Source organism: Lutra lutra, chromosome 2 (genome assembly GCF_902655055.1).
Source record: "Lutra lutra chromosome 2, mLutLut1.2, whole genome shotgun sequence".
In the NCBI taxonomy this organism is placed as follows: Eukaryota; Metazoa; Chordata; class Mammalia; order Carnivora; family Mustelidae; genus Lutra; species Lutra lutra.
Window position 1 is genome coordinate 186581656 of NC_062279.1, and position 21741 is coordinate 186603396.

The 21741-nt window shown below is 39.9% G+C and overlaps 1 protein-coding gene across 9 annotated transcripts in view; it reads left to right on the forward strand.

Moving 5' to 3' along the window:
- The first annotated feature begins 17108 nt into the window (after nucleotides 1-17108).
- Nucleotides 17109-21741, forward strand: part of EXOC1 (exocyst complex component 1) — a 62075-nt gene continuing 57442 nt past the window's right edge. For all 9 annotated transcript variants that reach the window (XM_047719351.1, XM_047719348.1, XM_047719356.1 and 6 more), the window contains exons 1-2: nucleotides 17109-17260; nucleotides 20655-20788. In XM_047719351.1, the coding sequence (XP_047575307.1) occupies nucleotides 20665-20788 (124 nt within the window). In that variant the 5' untranslated portion in view covers nucleotides 17109-17260; nucleotides 20655-20664. The remainder of the gene's footprint in view (nucleotides 17261-20654; nucleotides 20789-21741) is intronic.

The window sequence follows — 21741 nt, forward strand, 5'->3', positions numbered from 1 at the left end:
ACGTGACATTGTTTACCAGAACAAAGTATTTCAAATAGTTCAATGGTCCATCACTGGAGGATGAATGGAATAAACTGTGGCAACCACGCGCAACCCAGTACCATGCCGCAGTACAAAGTTAGGGAATAGTGAAGGCACCAGGTGTGTTCTGTGCGGGGGCTGTTGGCATGGGAAGCTGCAAGGGGGCTGACTGGAAGCAGGGTATCTTAGATGACTGGTTAAAAGCACATATTTGGCTTTCTCCAATAGGTCCTAAGTTAGACGTGGGAGCCCAAATTAAGGAAGTTGTCAATTATTAATCAAGTCCAGGCCACTTGGACCAGGCTATTTGACTTTCTAGGCTGATTGTTACAGATCGTACTTTGACTCCTGGACTGGTTCTTGCACCTGGTAGGTTGGCTTCCCACGCTGACTGCTGCAAGTTTGGGTCAGAGTTCTATTCCTGTGTGTAGTCTGGTCACGGTCAATTGCATATTCAAAAATATCTTAATTATGGTGGTAGTCACATGACTATATATGCTTGTCAAAATCCACTGAATGTAAACCGTATTCTGAAGTTTAATTATCCCTAGTAATAATGTTAATGTTATTTTGACACAATTGTGACAGTAGTGAGTATTATAAGATAAAACATATGTTATCATGTTAATGTCATTAGAAACTGAGACTTCAAGCTTAAGAGTGAGAATACATTCAAAGAAATTAAAATCCTGAAAGAGTAATTTAACTGAAAATATTAACATAAACCTGTCTTTTAAAAAATAAGCATGCATTTTCTAGATTTGTCCACTGAGACCTTGAAGCAAAGAAATCAATGAGCAATAAGCATCTTAGCTTTCAGGAGTCATCCATAAACACTATTCCTTACTGAAAAGAATGGGGATTACTTAAAGAAACTAGTAATTCTAAGCCTGGGGCAGAAAATGCACAAGATGAACATGGGACATCCTCATACACCAGGAAGAAAGGAAGCTATCAAAGTTGATTGGGATCAAAGGACAAAGGAGCCAACTTGAAGTAACTCCCACCGACCTAAGAGGGAGAAATCTAAGCATAACAAAGAAAATGACTATAATAGAATGACACAGCAAATATATAAGTCCATGAATTTCATAATACTAAAAATCTCGTGTATCATCATTGGAATATCTGAAGGTTGATAAATAAAAGAAAGACGCAAGCGTGTATCTTGCCTTTCCTGTAGGAGCTGTATTGCGGGGAAGATTTAAAGTAGAATTCCAAATACTAAATGCCATAGGAATGATAGAACTAGAAAATTGCTGTTTTGCAATCTCTAATGAAATAATGGATTTAGGCAACAATTATCAGTGAATGCTAAAACCATTAGGGGAAAGTTTATGGGGAACTTACAATGAAGGGATCAGACTGGCAACACTTGAACCCAATGAGCCATCTTAGTATCACTAGAAGTGGATGAGCTAGCTTGAAGTATTCATGAGGCAATGAAGTATGTACCCAACACCACCAATGAAGGAGTCTCACCTAAAAAATGAACCTGAATCTAATCTAATCTTCTAGGTCTAGCCATAGGAAATACGGAAAATGGAAGAATGAGCTAAACGACACCCAAATACAGAATGTGAAATTCTACAACACCAGGGACTCATTTTCTCTAATGAATCAATTATTTTGATGGAGTGTGAGGAGGAGCAATGTTTATTATTATCTTATTTCTTAATAGAAACTTAAGAAATATGGTGTCCAAATACTACACACACACCTGGTTTGGACCCTGTTTTAAATATATCAAGTATAAAAGGACAGTTTTAAAATAGGGAAATAGGAATTTGTAGAGTATTAGATATCGAGGAATGGATTGTTAATTTTGTTAAGTGTGAATAGAATGTGGTGGGTGTGTTTCATTAAAAATCCTTATACAGGGGGTCCCTGGGTGGCTCAGTGGGTTAAAGCCTCTGCCTTCAGCTCAGGTCATGATGATAAATAAAATCTTAAAAAAAAAAAGCCTTATACAGGGTGCTTGGATGTCTCTGTTAAGCAGCTGCCTTTGGCTCTGGTCATAATCCCAGGGTCCTAGGCTCAAGTCCCGCATTGGGCTCCCTTCTCAGCAGAGAGCCTGCTCTGCCTACTTGTGCTTTCTATCTCTCTGCCAAATAAATAAATAAAATCTTTAAAAAAAATCCTTATGCATTAGACAAGATAGTTAGATACTTGGACATTTATTGGTAATATGCCATGAAGCGGGGATTTATTTTCAAATACTCCAGGGAGCAAAAAATGGAAAGCTATAAAAAAATAAGATGGGCATAGTCATTATCAAAACTGGATGATGAATCTATGGGAGTTTATTATACTAGTCTCTCTACTTTTGTGTACATTTAAAATTTTCATAATAAAACATTTAAAAATACCTGCATCTATCATCTTGAAACAAAAGTTGGAGCTCATTTTGGAATACCATTGTCCTATAAAAGGAGCCAGAGTTCCTTGAGAAGGGCTCAGCAGGGAAAATACTAGATAAGCCCAGAACATCTTGTGCCAGAGGATGAGGAAGCACTCAAAAAAAAAAAAAAAAAAATCCATGGATGAGGAAAAAAGACTCAAGAGACAACTTGAAATAGCTCCCAATGGCCAGGGCTGGAACAATTTGAGCAAAACTAATAATGGAAGTATTGGAACCCAACCCAAAGAATTAAGTAAATATTAAAAAAGAAGAAGAAGAAGGTAAAGATGAGCACATACTGATAGAAATGAATGAGTGAGGGGAGCAAGGACAACTCTTCCTTGCACTATAATTCCAAATAATGAAAGAAGAAGGAAACAATGGGACTAGTTAATGTAGGAAAATGAGAGAAATAGAAAATCACCAGTAAAACACCACAGAGTAATAATCATTATAGGCAAGATCAAGAGATGAATGCTTAAATTAGTGAGTGAAAGTATAAAGAGAAATGGGTTGCTTTCATAGCCTTAGAGTGTTTCCCTTAAAATATTTGTTGACTAAAAAGGGGAAAAAATAGTAACTTGACATTGGCAGATACCTGATACACACTCCCTTAACCAGGGGATTCAAGGTCAACATCATCAGCAGCAATGGGACGTATCAATGTTGTATGCCCGCTGACATGATGCAGGAGAAAGGCGCATCACTTCCATAACCTTATTCTAACCATGAGGAAACGTCAGAGAAATCCAAATTGAGAGACCTTCTACAAGGTAACACTCTTCAAAAGTGTCAAGGTCCCAAAAGATAAGAAAAGACTAAGTGTATTTTCTAGGGTTGCCATAACCAAGAACCACAAACTAGGAGAAGCAACAGAAATTTATTGTTCCACAGTTCTGGAGGTCAAGATAGAAGTTAAAAGTCAAGGTGTCAGCAGAATGGATTCCTTCTGAGAGCTGCGAGGGAAGGATCTGTTCTGGGTCACCTTCTCCTGTCTCCATATCATCTTCCCTCTGTACACATCTGGGTTCACATTACCTCTCTTTATGAGGACAATAGTCATATAGGATTAAGCCCCATCCTAATGACCCTGTTTTAACTTCATTACCTCTAAAAAGACCCTATCCCTAAATAAAGTCATATTTTGAGGTGCTGGGATTTAGGGCTTCAACAAATGATTTCACACAAATTCAACCCATATTAACACTCACAAACAGACAGAGGAGGTTAAGGGGATATGATAACTCAACACATTATAGGATCTTAGAATGTATCCTGGAACAGAAAAGGGATATTGGTGGAAAAACTGGAAAAATCTGAATAAGATCTATAGTTTAGTTAGTATACTGTCCTAAGGTTAATTTCTTAGTTCTTATAACTGTGTGATGGTGTGTGAGATAGTAGCATTGGGGGAAGCCAGACAGGAAGTATGGAGCTCCCTGTACTATCTTTGCATTTGCTCGGGAAGTCTAAATTTTTTTCCAAAGTAAAACTTTTAAAGCCCTATATGAGTTGACTTCTGTGAAGCAGCTAAGAGATGAACAGGGCCATGATGTACAAACAGCATCAAAATGTGGAAAAGTTAGTGGTGTCTCACTCCCTGAAACCAAAGTTACTTAGTTATCTAGTTGCTTTGAAAATGGAAATGCCCTCTAGTTAAGTACAATCTTGAGTACATCTTTTAATCAAAGCAGGCAGTTCAAATGACAATATGCTAGAAAAATCTCATATTTCCTGTGCCAAGTCTTACGTTGCCCTTTCCAACTAATAAAAACCGATCCATATAGCTCACATGTTTCCTTCTCAGGTAAAGAGTTCAGACTGTGGTTAACAAAAGTGACCACTTCCTACGTTGGAGTGATGTCTTTATAGAGAGAATAAAGATAGTATCTTATTCACTTTTAGAATATACACAGGAGGCACTCAAGATATATGTATTTATTTTCTTGACATGCAATCCTTATAAAGGAAGTCTGACCCTTTAAGTACTTATTGAAAACCTCATCAAATAAACATTATTTTGTGTTTCTTCTCTCTTCCCTTTGCCTTTTCTGTGTTCTTTTTTCCAACTTGTTTTTAGTTGAATTCCTCTGCAAACCAAAATGCCCTATTTCTCTATACTCTGTTCTTAAATATGTTTTCTTGTACTCCTCTTTATTTTCACCACTGTAAGCAGTTTGAAACTCCCAGAACCTAGTTCCCAAGACCAGCAGGGTCACCCGTACAGGCATTCATGTTGCACACTATACAAGAGCACCACGTCTAAAGGGGAATTTTGGATCACCCAGCTGAGTACTGCTGCAGTGGGGGGTGGGGGGGTGCTGGGGTTTAGGCCTGTCTGAATTGGGCCAAGGTGGCCTCCAACCTTCGGATGAGTTCAGGTTTGTGCCACATCTCTCTTCCTCCTTGGACCAATGACTACCCAAGATTTTGCTTCTTATGGTCAAAGACAGGAAGATCTTGAAAAAATTTTTAAAAGGGCAAGTCCAGTTGTGCAAACAGATTTCAAAATTCTGCTCATATGATCTCCACTACCAAACCACTGGTCAAAGCAAGTCACCGGATCAAGTCCAAAGTCAAAGTATGGGGAAATATACTTCACTCAGCATAACATCACCAGGAATATAAAGGTATAATAGGAATCCAGGGGAATAATAGAGACCAATACCACAATCTAACAAACTCCTCATATTGCTTCTCTTGCTCACCTTCTTCTCTCAGAAGCCTAAGCCATTCTGTCTTTGTTTCCTCACCTAGATGGATATTGGAAGAACGAATAGTAGCACAATATGCATTCTGCCTGCCTGGGCTCTGGAAATCTCTCTCAGGGGGAGTTATTCAGTTGTACAATAATATACCACCTAAATTTTTTTTTTTTTTGAGAGACAAGAGTGTGCAAAAGCAGAGAGTAAGGTAGGCAGAGGGAAAGGCATTGAGAGAATCTCAAGCAAGTTCCATGCTCATTGCAAAGTCCAACACAGGGCTCGATCCTAAGACCCTGAGATCAAGACCTGAGCCAAAATCAAGAGTCAAACCTTGGGGCGCCTGGGTGGCTCAGTGGGTTAAGCCGCTGCCTTCGGGTCGGGTCATGATCTCAGGGTCCTGGGATTGAGCTCCGCATCAGGCTCTCTGCTCAGCAGGGAGCCTGCTTCCTCCTCTCTCTCTGTCTGCCTCTCTGCCTGCTTGTGATCTCTCTCTGTCAAATAAATAAATAAAATCTTTAAAAAAAAAAAGAGTCAAACCTTTAACCAACTGAGCCACCCAGGTGCCCCATATACTATTAATCAAAATTTAATTTTTTGGGATGCCTGGATGGCTCAGTTGGTTAGGTGACTGCCTTCGGCTCAGATCATGATCCTGGAGTCCCGGGATCGAGTCCCGCATCGGGCTCCCTGCTCGGTGGGGAGTCTGCTTCTCCCTCTGACCCTCGCACTTCTCATGCCCTCTCTCTCTCACTCTCCTCTCTCAAATAAATAAATAAATAAATAATCTTTATAAAGATATTTAATTTTTTACTTTAAATTAAGTAAAGTAAGGTAAAATAAATTTACTTTAATTAAGTTCATATCAAGGCATTGCATGGGTGAAAAAGTGATAGGCTTACAGGGTGGATATGCCCAATGGTCATCAGTTTTCATTCTAAAGTCCTTGAAGGCATGATAAAAGCTCTTCATCTATGGGTTCCTCAGGGCACATAATACAGTGCCTGTCCCCACCAATGTTTTATAAATATAAAAGTGAGGTTTTATTTGGAAAACCAGATTTGTTTTTTATAATACAGAGACCTAAATTGTAAAGGCATTTATTTGATTGATTGCTGTCATGCTTCCCATTTGCAAATGATACACATTTTTTTATCCTTAAATAAGTAGCAAATAAGTCTATGATCCTGTAAGTCCACTAACGTGTTGCCCCTGAAGGCTGGTTGTAGGAGAAACTTGGAAATTTTCAGTTCTCAAGTAAGTGAAGCCAAGTCCTGACAGAAGAGAACTAATGGACATTTCAGCCACTTGTTTCCTCATCCTCTGAGAGTAGCTTATTCATGACGTGAAAGCAGCCACTTTTCCCTTCTTGGGAAAGTCTGAGCCAGGAAATTATTCATTAACATAATTACTTCCCAGATATTATATGTAGGGTACTTAAAGAGATACAATTGTTAATCTAATGTAATATTTTTAATCATCTAATTTTCTGTTTTAAAAAATCTCATTAAAAGAAGACATCAGTAAAAATAGTGATGATTGGGGCACCTGAGTGGCTCAGTCTGAGAAGTGTCTGCTTTCGGCTGAGGTCATGATCCTAGGGTGGTGGGTCAAGCCCTGTGTCAGGCTAGAGAGCTCAGCAGGGAGTCTGTTTCTCCATTTCATTCTCCCTCTGTGCTCTCTCTCAAAGAAATAAATAAAATCTTTAAAAAAAGAAGAAGAGGGGCGCCTGGGTGGCTCAGTGGGTTAAGCCGCTGCCTTCGACTCAGGTCATGATCTCAGGGTCCTGGGATCGAGCCCTGCATCGGGCTCTCTGCTCAGCAGGGAGCCTGCTTCCTCCTCTCTCTCTGCCTGCCTCTCTGCCTGCTTGTGATCTCTCTCTGTCAAATAAATAAATAAATAAATAAAATATTTTTAAAAATAAATAAATAAATAAAAAATAAAAAAAGAAGAAGAAGAATGACGATTGCCGGGGACTTGGGGGAGAGGTCACGTGATAGGGAGCTATTGTTTAATGGGCACAGAGTTTCAGTTTTGCAAGATGAAAAGTTATGGAGATGGATGGGGTGCTTGTTGCACAACAGTATGAATGTACTTAATCCCACTGAATTGTACACCTAAAATAATAAAGATGGTAAATTTTATGTTATGTATATTTTTACCACAACGTTTAAATATTGGGAAAGAAAAGAAAACACTGAAAATGTTAAGGAAGTGAGTAATCCACTGCGTTTTCAAAAATTTTCCTGCCCTTACACAAACAACCGGATAAAATAAAAACCGTAAACTGTCCTGATAATTAACACTGATCAGAATATTAAGTCAAGTATCGCTTCTCGGCCTTTTGGCTAAGATCAAGTGCAGAATATTAAGTCAAGTAAAAATACTTGCAATTCTCCACCAATGCAGATATTAACAAGCTCCAATTGTTTTACCATCAAGAAAAGAGAAAATAAATTTTGTAGGCATCCATAGATTTCAGAAACAAGTCTTGGGTTTCAACCATGCTGATGGAAATGTAGTCCAGGTGAGCTCACGTTTCTCGGATGGTTAGTCCTCATACCAAGTTTTTGTACATTCTTCTTATATAACCATTCTAGGTTGGACAACCTCCTGGAGGCCACTTTTACTGAATTTCTCATAACCGTTGTGCTTTCCTATTTCATGGTTTGACTATCCCTTCTCTGCTCACTACCAATTTAAATATTCTTCCTGAAAGACTGAAGATGCTGTGAAAAAATAGGTAATCAGTTTACTGCAGAAGTACCAGATTTTATATACATTTCTAAGGGAAAAGCAGTCTTGGAAACTCATTTCATGCCTCTCCTAGGAAATCCTTGATCTTCAAGAGACTTCATTAAAGGTAAAAATTAATTATCTATACTCCTTGCCACTAAGTAATGACAGTAACAGCAGTTTTACCTTTGTACAGTGTAAGTGCTACTTACTAGAAAGTTACTTATTGACTGTTATTTAAACATATTACTTAGTATATGTGAAAATATATTGCCATTGAGTTTAATCCATAAAATGACTAACAATTTAATAATGTCTTGGAATTAAGGAGGGTTATAAGTCTGAAGCTTCAGACAGTTGGAGTATTCAACATGAAATCTGATTTTTAGCAAAAATTAATGTGGTCAAGCCCGTGTATTCATTTATAGTTATATTAGTTTCCTTCACTTCTAAGGTGCAGGTGTAAGTTTGCCAGTGGCATTGTTCCTGAATTCCCCAAGTGCAGAGAGAAGAAAAATCCTATGTCCTGTGCTTGACCCAAGTATATTAATAAAGTCATGCTGAGAATCATTAACTTCAACTTCAAGCCAAAATATGTATATTTTTTCCATGGTGGCCAGTTCCCAGAAGAGATTCAGAATTAGTTAAGAGCTGATCTCTGCACTTCTGAAAGAATCCCTCTGAGTGTGTGCAGGGAACTTAGCACCATGTCTTTTATTGTAATATCACCCCACAATATGTACATTGAATAAGGCAGCTGCATTAAAAAAGCATGAGACACAATGTGATTCTGCAAGCCAAATTTTCTTCCTTGTATCTGTATATCTTATTGTATTACTTTCTGTGTTGTTCAAATGTGCATCTGTTATGTAGCAAATATTCATTTTTTATATTTACTTAATTAATAGTGGCACAGAGAATTATCACTGTCATTTAAGAGTTCCCTGACTTCCTTCACTAAAGCTGCAAAGAAATGAAAAGTATTATCATGGGATATTTATATCTGTTTCTAATAAAGCTTAAAACAAACACCAATTATTATATTCGTAAGAATAGACACTGTTCTGTCATCCTGACACTTTTAAAGCCATTTATAAAGAAAGAGTGTGGGAAGTGGAGCACTGCGATTCTCATTGTTCCAAAAAATACTACTTGGTTTTCTTTGTATTCATACTAATGATCTGACATCTCTGAGAAGTTGTTCTTCCTTTCTTAGACAGAAATGTGCCTAATTGAATTGTGAAAAAACAATGCTAAGAGAAAGAAAAGAGAGAAATCCAAATAACTGACATAATCAAAGTCCCCAAAGTCAGGAATAAGGAAAAAATGAAACTATATAAACTTATATGATTTCTTTAAACATATAAAGGCCTCTTGGCCTCATATGCGATTAAAACCAATCAGATGTCAACTAGGGGACAGTTGGACTGCAGTGTTAGTGGGCTATTTGAAAGTCCATTTCTGTGAGCCCTGTGGTTTCTCACTAAAGAAAGTCCGCAGAGTCAGTTGTGCTATCCATGGGTGTATCATCGAGCAGAGCCCTGGAGAAGGACACTTCTTTTGTTCCTCCCTCAGGGTTTCAAACAGAGGAAAAGGGCTTCCCCCTCTGTCTCCAAGAGGTGGGAAATGAGGAAAAGAGTTATTCGGAGTGCTCTAAGATCATTAAGAATCCACAAGCTTCCCACCTCTGCTTTTTTGGAGCAAGGTATCAAGAGAGATTTCTCTGAGGAAGCAATTAACCTTAGTAATCCTGCTAATGCTGTCATCATCAATATTCACCACTCTTGGCTGCTTGGAAGAAACTTTTCCCTCAGAGCTTCTTTTTTTTCCTTTTTAAAGATTTTATTTATCTATTTGACAGACAAAGATCACAAGTAGGCAGAAAGGCAGGCAGAGAGAGAGAGAGAGAGGAGGAAGCAGGCTCCCCAAAGAGCAGAAAGCCCGATCCCTCAGAGCTTTTTAACAATGAAAAAGTTATTTCATGCTATCCAAACATGAGATTACCTCCTATGTGATCTATGTTCATACATGTGGCCTTCTGTCTATGAAAAGGAAGCAGGATCTCAGAGCCTGAGTGACTATCGCTCATTTTTCAAGAACCTCAATCTACCCGATCTAATCTTCTAAATCAACAAGCATGTCATAGCAGTTATCAGGTTTTGACTGCTTACTATGTGTCAAGCACTATCCCAAGTGCTTTACCAGAAATATCTCAGCAAATTGCATGAGAGTCCCAAAAGCTGGGGATTATTATTTTGAATTTACAGATGAGAAAATTGAGGGTCGGTAGAGTTAATTAAGTAACTTTCCCTGTGGTCACTGAACCAGTAAAGACCAGACTTAAACCTAGTTCTACATGACCCAGTGATGATAGTAACGTGAAGAGATATTCATTAAAATACTACTATGTGTTTATTATGTGTCCTGGGGCTAAGTAATTAATCTGCGCCTCCATTTTCTAGTCTTCAAAGTGAGGATCATAAAGATTCTTACCTCACAGTATTGTAGTGAAGATTAAATTAGTTAATACATGTAAAGTGCTTACAATAGTATATAGAACATAATAAGGGCATTGGTATGAGATCTCGGAACTGGGAATACAACTGAACAAAATGGATAAAAGTCCTTGCCTCATAAAGCTTCATTCTAGAGAAAGAGAAAGAGCAAGTAGACAAATACCGTATATGACAGGATGTAATGTCATAGTATTCCAGGATGTAATAAGAACCATGAAGAGGAAAACAAAGCAAAGACAGAAGATAAAGAATGCTAGGTTGGGACACTATTTTATTTTATTTTTTCTTAAGTAATCTCTACACCTAGTGTGGGGCTTGAACTCACAACCCCAAGATTAAGAGTTACTCATTCTACTGACAGAGCCAGCCAGACACCCCTGGGACACTAATTTAAATAGGGCTATTGTGGAAGCCATCACTGAGGTGACATTTGAGCAAAGACTTGAAAAGGATGCAGTAGTGAGTCATGCAGATATTTAATGGAAAATCACTCCAAGCAGAGGAAAAGGCAAGCACCAAGGTCTAGTTTGCCCGGACTTTTTGTGGAACAACAAGGAGGTCTGAGGAACTAGACTAGAGTGATCAAGTGGGATAGTGGAAGATGCAGTCCTGGCAGGTGGACAGAGGATCAGATTGTGTAGAGGTTTATAGGTCATTGTGTGACCTTTGGTTTTTACTCTGGAGCCACTGGATGATTCTGAACAAAGGGTAACATAATCTGACTCATGTTTTTAAAAGGATCGCTCAGGAGGCTGTGTTAAGAAGGGACTGTGAGGAGACAAGGATAGAAAAGCAGAGCGCAGGGAGCTGTAAGAGGTAGTTTGGACAGCAGTAATTCAGGAGAGACGTGATACTGGCAATAATCAAGGAAAGAATAGCCATGAAGATAGTGAAAAGTGGTCAGATTCTGGATTTACTTTGAAGGTAGAAGCAATAAGATTTCTTGAAATACTGGATGTGGAATGTGAGGGAGAGAGAAGAGAGAGATACCAGTAGTCCAGATAGAGAAAGCTGAGGGAGAAGCTGTGTTTAGAAGCCTTTCACGCATCATTTTATTTATTTTTTTGTACATTCTTTAGCTGAGGCATCCTATAAGTACCCACCTCCAAGTCATGCATCATTTTAAACCCTTCCATCTTCGCCTCCTTATTCTAAGCTTTGGCCAGTGAACAGTTCTGCGCAGGTATCGACCAGCTTCTCTCAAGAGCAACAGAACAGCACCTTGTCTCTCTCACTTCCTGCTCATAGCATGGGATACTTGCAGAAAATAACCCTCCACACCCATGTGCAACCAGAAGCCTGCGAAGCAATCTTGACCAATGACAGGTAGACAAGAAGGGATGGATAAATGCTTTCCTCTTTCTCCTTCATTCCAGTGAAGAATTCTGAAAGACATTCCATAAGGCTTCTCAGAAGGCACCATAAGATCAATCAAAGTAGGCCATAGCTTAGGCTACCTCAATAATGCACCCTTGTATTGGTTTTTCCTCCTCTATTTTATTTCCTCTGTGCCCTCACCCTGTTTCCTGAACTCATATTCTCAAATAAACTACAAGCATGTAACCCTTCATCTTGGGCTCGGAAGCCTGGGCTCTAAAACTGGCTCTAGACAGGAAACCTTCAGGGGCAGATTTTGGAGGCTGAGCCTATAACATGGATCACAAGACAATAAGGACCCCTGCTGGTGGTAAGTGGTTGGTGGTAAATCCCAAGAGGTGATAGCCGCTGGCAGAGAGTAACGTCACAATTACGAAGATTCTCAGCTCCAGTAGATTGGAAGGAGGGACAGACAGAAGATGCAGCATTGGGTTAAGTGGTACATTCGGTACTTCACCTTTATGGCAGTAATAGCAATTCTAAGATGGGCTGATGTCTGTTAACTGCTTTGGAGAGCTTAATGAAAGAAAATGACAGGCTGTGTGCAGCCAATCATGGCACACTGTGAAAACCATAAGTCCTCTAGGACCATGTAGCCACAGACCAAACTGTGCTAAAAATCAGCTACAACAAATAATCATAAGTGTGGCAGAATTATGAAGAAGTCTGCACAGCTTTTGAAACATCACCCATGTCAAAGCCTGGGTCCTAATGGAAAAATAATGGGACCTTGAGGTCCAGCATGTGGACATTTTTGTGGGCATGCCTTATACTCCTAAGCCCTCAGATTTTTTGTTATCCTCTGTGCCAACAATCTCTTTCCTCCTGATAAAGCAGCCTCTCCTGGTCCAGAAATTCTGCAGAGAATATATCTGAGGCAAGGGCTTCCTAATATAATCTTATTTCCCTCGATATCCACCCCCATTACCTTCATTACCTCAAGCCTGTAACCACAGTCAGATCTCAGCACAGCCTATGCGGGCGTTGGCAATTCCTGCTGTAAGGGTAACTAGACCAGCATTTCTCAATCTCAGCCCTTATGACATCTGAGCTGGATAATTCCTTGTTGTGGAGGGCTGTCCTGGTATTGCAGGTTATTTATAGCATCCCTGGCATCTCACTACTAGATTCTAGTAGAACCCCTCTAATAATGACAATCAAAAATGTTGGGACGCCTGGGTGGCTCAGTTGGTTGGACGACTGCCTTCGGCTCAGGTCATGATCCTGGAGTCCAGGGATCGAGTCCCGCATCGGGCTCCCGGCTCCGCGGGGAGTCCGCTTCTCTCTCTGACCTTCTCCTCGCTCATGCTCTCTCTCACTGTCTCTCTCTCAAATAAATAAATAAAATCTTTTAAAAAAAATGTCTCCAGACCTTACTAAACGTCCCCTAGGCATCAAAATCACACCTGGTATAGAACTACTGAACTAGACTAACTCATAAGGAATTGCAAGACTGCTACAACATACCAATGTGAACCAGGGGAATATTGGTGAGAGTGACGATTTAGAGTGTTATACCAGAGGGATCTGGTTATAAGGCTGTACAGGGGAGAATTTATATCAGGGGGCCATTTGCCTGTGATTCTGGATTTAATGTTCCACGAAGTCATCTGGAGTCAGTTCTAATACAAAACCTCGATGTCTTCTTAAAGCTGGATATGATGATGGCCTGTGCTAAATGAGATGTTAGAACAATTTTTTTAATAAATAATGACTCATTTAATCCCCTAATAACCTTATCAGCCCCATGTTACTAGAACAATTCTGAATGAGTATTGAGAAAGGAATCAGAAAACAGAGAAACAGAAATGTTAGAATGAATTTATTGAGGTGTCTGAGTGGCTCAGTCAGTAAGCCTCTGACTTTGGCTCAGATCATGATCACAGGGTCCTGTGATCGAACCCCACGTCGGGCTCCCTGCCCAGCAGTGAGTCTACTTCTCCTTCTCCCTCTGCTCCTCCATTTGTTTGTTCTCTCTCTCTCTCTCTCAAAGAAGCAAATAAATAAATAAAATTTCTTAAAAAAGAATGAATTTATCACGTGAGACTAAAGAACCACCACTAGAATGTGTTTCTCAGAAGTAAGGATGTTGGAATGAACTTGTGAAACGAAGTACCCATCGCTTAGATATGCTCTCACAAGGGCTGTAATGCAAGTTACTTAATGCTCAGGTCATTCGTTTGAGCAGATCTCATGGTGCTAGAGGGATCTATGATAGATTTTTAAAAAAACACACTTTGACATTTCTGGAAAGCCTCCAGTAAGAGAGTTGCAGTACAGATCCCTCATGTTCTACAAGGTTATGGTCTCTGAGGCAGAGAACTAGTCCCTGGAAAAACGAGAGCTATTTGTCATGACCTGCATAGGATCAGACCCATCACCCATCAAGTCATAAGCACATGGATGCAGCAGGAATGAATGAACTCTGGAAATGGTATAGAATTGAGCCTGAGCAGATCCAGCAGACACAAGTAAAAACTACATGACTGAGTGGATCCGACTCCTGGCACTTACTTCTACAGCAGTGACATCTGTTCATCAACACACTCCTACGTCCTTTTAGGATGTCCCTATGTCCACCTAACACAGAATAAAAAATTTAAACCTGGTTCACAGATGAGTTTGCGTATTATGTTGGTAGGTAGATAGGACTGGACTGCTGTTGCTCTATAGCTCCATGCAGGGAAGGATCTAGAGAACAGAGGTGAAGGGAAATCTTCCCAGCTGGCAGAGCGTGAAGGATTATTCTTTGTTATTTGCTTTGGAGAGAGAGACAAGTGGCCTGAAATAAAAATCTTTACAGATGTCTAGGTTTTTCTCTCTTGCCTGCCGTGACTCTGCCAATGTCTATGACCACCAGAATTATAATATTCGTGCTCAACATTATCTCAACCAAGGAAACCATTTCACAGCTAAAAACCAAACCAACTGCACGGTGACAATATACACATCACCATGGAATCCACTGATATTACAATATCCCTCATCACTCAGTAGCAGCCAGTCTTATGAAAGTAGTAAAATGTCTTGCTACAAACCCAGTTAACGTAGCTGCTGGGAGTTGTGGTGTTGTCATAAAAGATGTGGTTAATGCCAAAACCAACCAATAAAGAGTATCCCTGGGGGCGCCTGGGTGGTTCAGTGGGTTAAGCCTCTGCCTTCGGCTCAGGTCATGGTCTCAGGGTCCGGGGATCGAGCCCCACATCGGGCTTTCTGCTGAGCAGAGGGCCTGCTTCCCGCTCTCTCTCTGCCTGCCTCTCTGCCTACTTGTGATCTCTGTCTGTTAAATAAATAAAAAAATATTAAAAAAAAAAAAGAGTATCCCTGGACACTCAAAGACATGGCTCCAGAAACACAAGAATTGAAGAAGGATTGGCCCATCTTATCAGTGACTCACTTATAGATTTATGTTTCCTAATTCTCAAATTTAGGTTTTGCTAGATAATAATGATTAGTTCTCCAGGGGTTGGGTGGAGGGGTATTTCCACCAGAATACACAGCATGGAATTCAGTGAACTTGAAACTCTTACTATTTCTTGGTCACTTCGGTCTCCATTCTTGCCTTCAGTGGGCAGTTTTGAGACTTATCTCATGAAATTTCTGAGAAGGTCTTAAGGGATCAAGAAAATATTCAAATGTGGTGATAACCAATTCAATAACACATCATTATATTGCCTCTCCCTCTTCCTTCTTTTACTTTCCCTCTCCCTTCTCTTACTCTTGCTCTCTGGGGTCAAAGCCCTAACGAACTTCTGTACACAGGTCTTTGTTTCAGCCTCTTTTTTGGGGAAAGCCGAGAGGGGAGAGGGGAAAGAATAATTTACTTTTGGACCCATTAGGTTGAGATGTCTGAAAAGACATGCAAGTGGAGATGTTAGGGAGGTGGTCTGTACCCAAATTTGGAGTTTAAGGAAGAAGTCCAGACTTTTGAAATGCAATTCACTTTCCAGCTTTGAAGAGAGCCACAAACATACAGTTGTTTAAAAAAAAAAAAAAAGCATAATAGGACAAAAGAGCACATGCAATTGTCACCTAAATAGGGTCCACGGTAAGAGTTCTAGGACTGAGCACGAAGGGCCAAATGGGTCCTTTTAAAGATAGGGTTAGATACAGATCCTGCTTTTAAAAGGAAAATCATTTAATGAAATCGAAAATCATTCCAAGTAGCATTAACTAGAACATATTAATCTCAGCAGCAAATAGGTCCTTATTAATTCTGAATTTTTCCAACAAATTATTTATTCAGATAAACACTGAAAGATGCTTTACACAGTTATCTTTCTCTTTCTCAGTGACTCCACACCTGAGAGAATTAGTCCCTTCTTCTTTTACAGTCCCATGGTAGTCTCTTTTGTGTTTACCTCACCAAACTATAATTTATCCATGTGTTACATTCTGTTTCCCTAATCAGAGTGTGCCCTCTTTTTGAATGGAATCCCTGCCTTTGTATCTCTAGCTCCTGACACAATGCCTGGTATAGAGATGGCATTGTTTGTTCAAATAAATTGAATGCACACATAAACGGATCCCTGCAGAATGCCTGCAAAGGACTGTGTTGAGCAGGACCAAAGAAGTCACACCTTTGAATTCCCAGCACACTTATCTCACCTGCACATCTCTTTGGTCCCTTATTTTGTATCTTTTATATGTATTTGCACCTGCCAACCTGTGAACTTGTCAGCATAGAATTCACGTCTGAATCACGTCTGCACCTGGGTTAAGGTGCCTGGCATAAAACCAGGATCAGGAATATGGAATATGAATTATCTGCCTGCAACAGCAACCTCGGCATCATCTGTGCTTCTCAAACTTAAATGTGCATAGGGCTCATTTTGTTAAGATGCAGATTCGGATTCAATAGATCTGAAGCGAGCCAGAGTCCGCAGTATCTAAAAAAACTTCAGCTGATGCCCAAGCAGCTGGGCTGTGAACCACACTTAGACTGTCAGGGTCACTACATCAATTATTCTCGACTGTAGCTGCATTTTAGGATCTCCTCGGAAGATACTGAGCACTGAAGTCTGAGTCCCGCCCCTCAGAAATTCTGATTTAAGTCATTTGAACTCCCCATGTTGTAAGTAGCAAGGACCTTGGGTTAACAGACCTTTACATATACAAAAAAGAAAACACTTAATCGGATAGCTTCCTAAATGAAATTGCGGGAAAGATCTGAATAAATAACTCTTCTAGAGAGAGTAATAGCACGCAACACCAAATTCCCGGGAGCCAAGGCGGTCTCCGGGCGACAGAGGCCCCGCCCTTGCCTATCCTTGACACGCCCCTCCAGTGGGACCCCGACCGCTTTGCCACGCCCATCATCGCCTCTCCTTCCTTTTCTACGGGGTGGACTTCCGGCGTGGGGTTTGTCACGTGCCCGGAAGTGGGAAGTGGTGGCGGAACGGCTCAGGTGACGGGTTCAGGCTAGTAGCGGTGGCCGTTGCGGCCCTGTCCCGTCTCTCTCTTGGAGGACCCGCCTTGGCACGGGCCGGGCTCGGTCGGGCCTTGCGGTAAGCCTTGGGCCGTGGCTGCCCAGTACTTCCGGCGGCGGTGGACAGATTAGCAGACAGGCGGTGCCCGGGTCTGAGGCGGCGCTTCAGTCCCGCTGCTGGCTCCGCGTCCAGGGTCGGGTACCTGTCTCTCCGCCGTCTGGCCTCCCATTCTTTCCCCCTCTGTCTGGGTGAGGCTCAGAGTCCGCTAGGAGCATCCGCCAACTCCTCGTCCTGGGGGCTGGGAGAACAATTCCCACACATCCCTTCCCTGTTTCATCCATAAGAACCAGGTTTCATTTGTGCAAAATGGCCCTGATCATTCGCTGTTTGGCGCGGACCAGGAGAAAAGGACGTTGACAGTGCCTTCTTCTTTGTCCAAATCCACATTTTCTTCTAGATCTCTGAAGCGCATTCTCCGGTCTCTGTGCACAGTTTTCTCTTCTGGATGACAATGCTTCACTTGCTCAGTTGCCTCGATAGCATACAGGGCCCGACCCACGCGGACACTCAGATTGACAAGCTCTTTGTCACGCAGTGTAATGGCCCAGCTGATTTTGAGGAAACAAAAACCCGTACAGAGAACAGTAGCTCACTATTTCTGGAACGTGGTCAGACATGGATTCTTAAACTGGGAAAATAGTTTTATTTGAGGATCTCTAGTGATTTATTCACTGACTTATAGAAAAGTACTCTAAAGACTCGACCCTTGAATGTCAATGCCACTGGGGCACGATGTTCTTGTCTTCCTGAACATGTCTGTCATATTCACCTCTAACGTAGAACAGTGCTTGGCACTTAGTAGGCATCATTTGCTGAATGAAAAAGGGTGGCATAGTGCTTTCCCTTATGCCTAACTCCTTTATGAGGTATAACCAGTCCCCTCTTGCTTTACACGTCCCATGCACTCATTGTTGCTTTTGACCTAAGAGGGACTGTGTGGTAAAGGTTGGCCACTATTACTCATTTGACCAGTTTTTACTATTCAGTTCCGGTTACCTCAAGAGGCATTTGCTGAGTACCTGCTAAGCAAGAACACAGAAGTATGCCGGAGCACCTTCTCCTCTTTCTCTCTTCTTTCAAGAGCATTCTTGAGACCTACTAGCTGATGGTCTCATGAATCAATTGGACAGCAAGTGCTTGATTATTTAGTAAATACAGAAAGTGCTCTAGCAATTGAGAGGAGAGATCGGTTTGGATCAAAGTCATTATTGAATCCATTCACATAAACCATGAAGTGTAATTAGGGTTTGGATGGATGTTATTCCCTGCATGGAAAAGCACTAAGCAAAGATGCAAAGACTGTGCTGAGAAGAGGGCTTGGACTGGAAGATCTGTATTTGGGAACCTTGGGAAAATGTTGAGCAGGGGCATGTTGTGATGAAAGCTATGTTTTAATATTATTTGTTTATACAGGGTTTGGGGATTGTGGAAACTTGCAGAGAGATAACCAGATACTGAAGTGTTAAATGGTTATAGTTGATGTGAACCTGGGTTAGTGTGGTAGCAATGAAAGGAAGGGTAAACTATATGTAGATGAGGGGAAATCAGCAGAACGTGGCAGCAGATTTCATGTTGACAAAGGAGAATAAAATAAGACAGATTTTGAACTCAGACATTCGCTTACAGATGTGAGAGTTGGAAAAGGGAAATCAGGGAAACTATTGTTGTCGTGTCATTTGGTGCTATCATTTTTGTTTAATTTTGAAATGCCTGCTATGTCTTTGCCAAGTTCTAGGAATATGAAGATGAAGAAGATATAGTCCTTTCCTACAAAGAGCTATTTTTAATGGGAGAAAGAATACAACTAATGAGAAAACAGGGTTTGTGTTATGTTAGCAGAGTAGAGGTGAAATGTTTGAGAAGTATAAAATGATTATTCTCTTTATGCGTGTCATTACCTCACAGAAGAGTTGATATTTTAGTGGGATCTTGAAGAATGAGTTGGAGCTTCCTGGGGTGGGAGGGCGGGAGGGGGAGAATTCCAGGAAAAGGAAATTGCATGAACCAAGCGCAGAGATAGAGAAAAAAAGTGGCCATTATCCAGAGTTAATTTCCTAAGCAAGTTCACATGTATGAAATAGCACACATTTGCATTGGAAAATAGTAATATGTATATACACATAAATATATATATTTAAAAATAAAGTTGAAAAGAGATTTTTAAAAATATTTAACCTAAGTTGATATTTGAAAAAAGGTATTGAATTTAGTGAGAAAAAGGAGTTAAGTGGAAACCTTTTTCTTTATAATAGCTTTATTGAGGTATAATCATATGCTATAAAATTCACCCTCTCAAGTGTATAATTCAGTAGTCTTTATTGTATTTACAAGGTTATATAACCATTTACTACTATCTAATTCAAGGACATTTTCATCACCCCAAAAGAAGCCCCATACCCATTACCAGTCCTTCTTGCTCCTTAACCCTGGCAACCACAGATCATTTTGTCTTTATGGATTTGTCTAGTCTGGACATTTCATGTAAGCAGAATCATAAAATATGTGGTCTTTTAACTGGTATCTTTCACTTAGCATAATGTTTTCAAGTTTCATCAATGTTGTAGCATATATCAGTACTTCGATCCTTTTTATGGCCAAATAATATTCCACTGTGTAGATATACTTCATTTTGTTGTATCAGTTCATTAATTAGGGAATATCTGAGTTGTTTCCTACTTTTTGGCTATTGGGAATAATGCTGCTAGGAACATTCATGTACAAGTTTTTGTGTGGACATATATTTCCAGTTCGCTTGAGTATATGCCTAGGAATGGAATTGGTGGGTCATATGGTAATTTCATATTTAACCTTTTGAGGAACTGGCAAACAGTTTTTCCAAAGTGGCCGCGCCATTTTACGATCACCAACAATGTATGAAAGAGTTCTTTTTCTCCACATCTTTACCAATACTTGTCTTTTTATTTTAGCCATTCTAGGGGGTGTAAAGTGGTAGTTAGCACATTTGGTTTTGGTTTGCATGAGCATCTTTTCATGTGCTTATTGGCCATTTGTATATTTTCTTTGAAGAAATGTCTAATCAGATCCTTTGCTCAGTTTTTAATTGGGTTATTTGGTTTTTATTGTTAAGTTGTTAAGAGCTCCTAATATAGGAAATTTATATTTTAAGGTTGAGCATAGGTTTTTGTTTTTTGTTTTTTTTCTTAAAAATTTTTTTTGTTATCATATGGGTAGCATTTCAAAGATTATGGAATTTGATAATGCTGGTTCTCTAATTTCTTTTCCAATCATCACGACTTTTTATTTTTATGATGTTGGTATGTTGATGTATGAAATCATCCTTCCTATGCTTACTAGCCATAAATAAGATAGGTTTTTAAATCATAAATGGAACAATATGAGATAGAATGATTTTGAGAATGAGCTTAATATCAATACTCTCAATTTTTTTCAGCTGATTAAAAATGACAGCAATCAAGCATGCATTACAGAGAGACATTTTTACACCAAATGATGAACGCCTGCTGAGTATTGTCAATGTCTGCAAAGCAGGAAAAAAGAAAAAGAACTGCTTTTTGTGTGCCACAGGTGGGTGTTTAGTAAGAAAAAGCTCTTGTTTGGCATTCTTTTATTGTTTATTACCCAGGGGACTTTCCCCCTTGTTTTTAATATTCTCATTGTCTCAGGATGTCTGGATGGCTCAGTCGGTTAAGTATCTGCCTTCAGCTCAGGTCTGATCCCAGGGTTCTAGGATTGAGTCCCGCATTGGGCTCCATGCTCAGCAGGGAGCCTGCTTCTCCCTCTGCCTGTCATTCCCCCTGCTTGTGCTCTCTCTCTGACAAAATAAATAAAATCTTTAAAAATATATATATTCTCATTGTCTCTATAATTGGAAAAACTGTTGGGCCAACAAATTCATTTTTAAAATTGTCTTTAATTAAATATTGAGTAGATACAATAGAATCTATATTATATATATAAGATGCAAAGACTAACCATACAGGGAACACTCACGTGCTTACCACCCAGTGTAAATAGAATATTACCATTACCTTTGAAGTGTCCTGTGCGCCCTTCCCTAATCCCATTCTCTTCCCTCACTCATTAAGAGGTAACTAGTATCCTGAATTTGGGTTCAATCTTTCCTTGCTTTTCTTTATCATTTTACTATATTTGTTTATAGTCTCAAATAACATATTGTTTAGTTTTGCCTGTCTTTGAAATTTACATGAATTGAATCATAGTGCATGTATCCTTTTCTGACTTTTTCCACTCAACATTATGTTCATGTTCATGAGTTTAATTTCTGTTTCTTCATATAGCAATAATTCTTTCACTTTCACTCCTATGGAGTTTCTACCCTGTGAGAGTAGCAGTTTACTTACGCATCCCACTAAAGAAGAACATTAGGTTTGTTTTCAGGTTCAGACAGCACTTCTGTGAACATGTTTGTCCATGTGCCCTCATGTATACAGGCAAGAATTTTCTAGGGTTGATACTAAATGTAAAATTGCTGGGTCATAGGCATGTAAGTGTTCAAC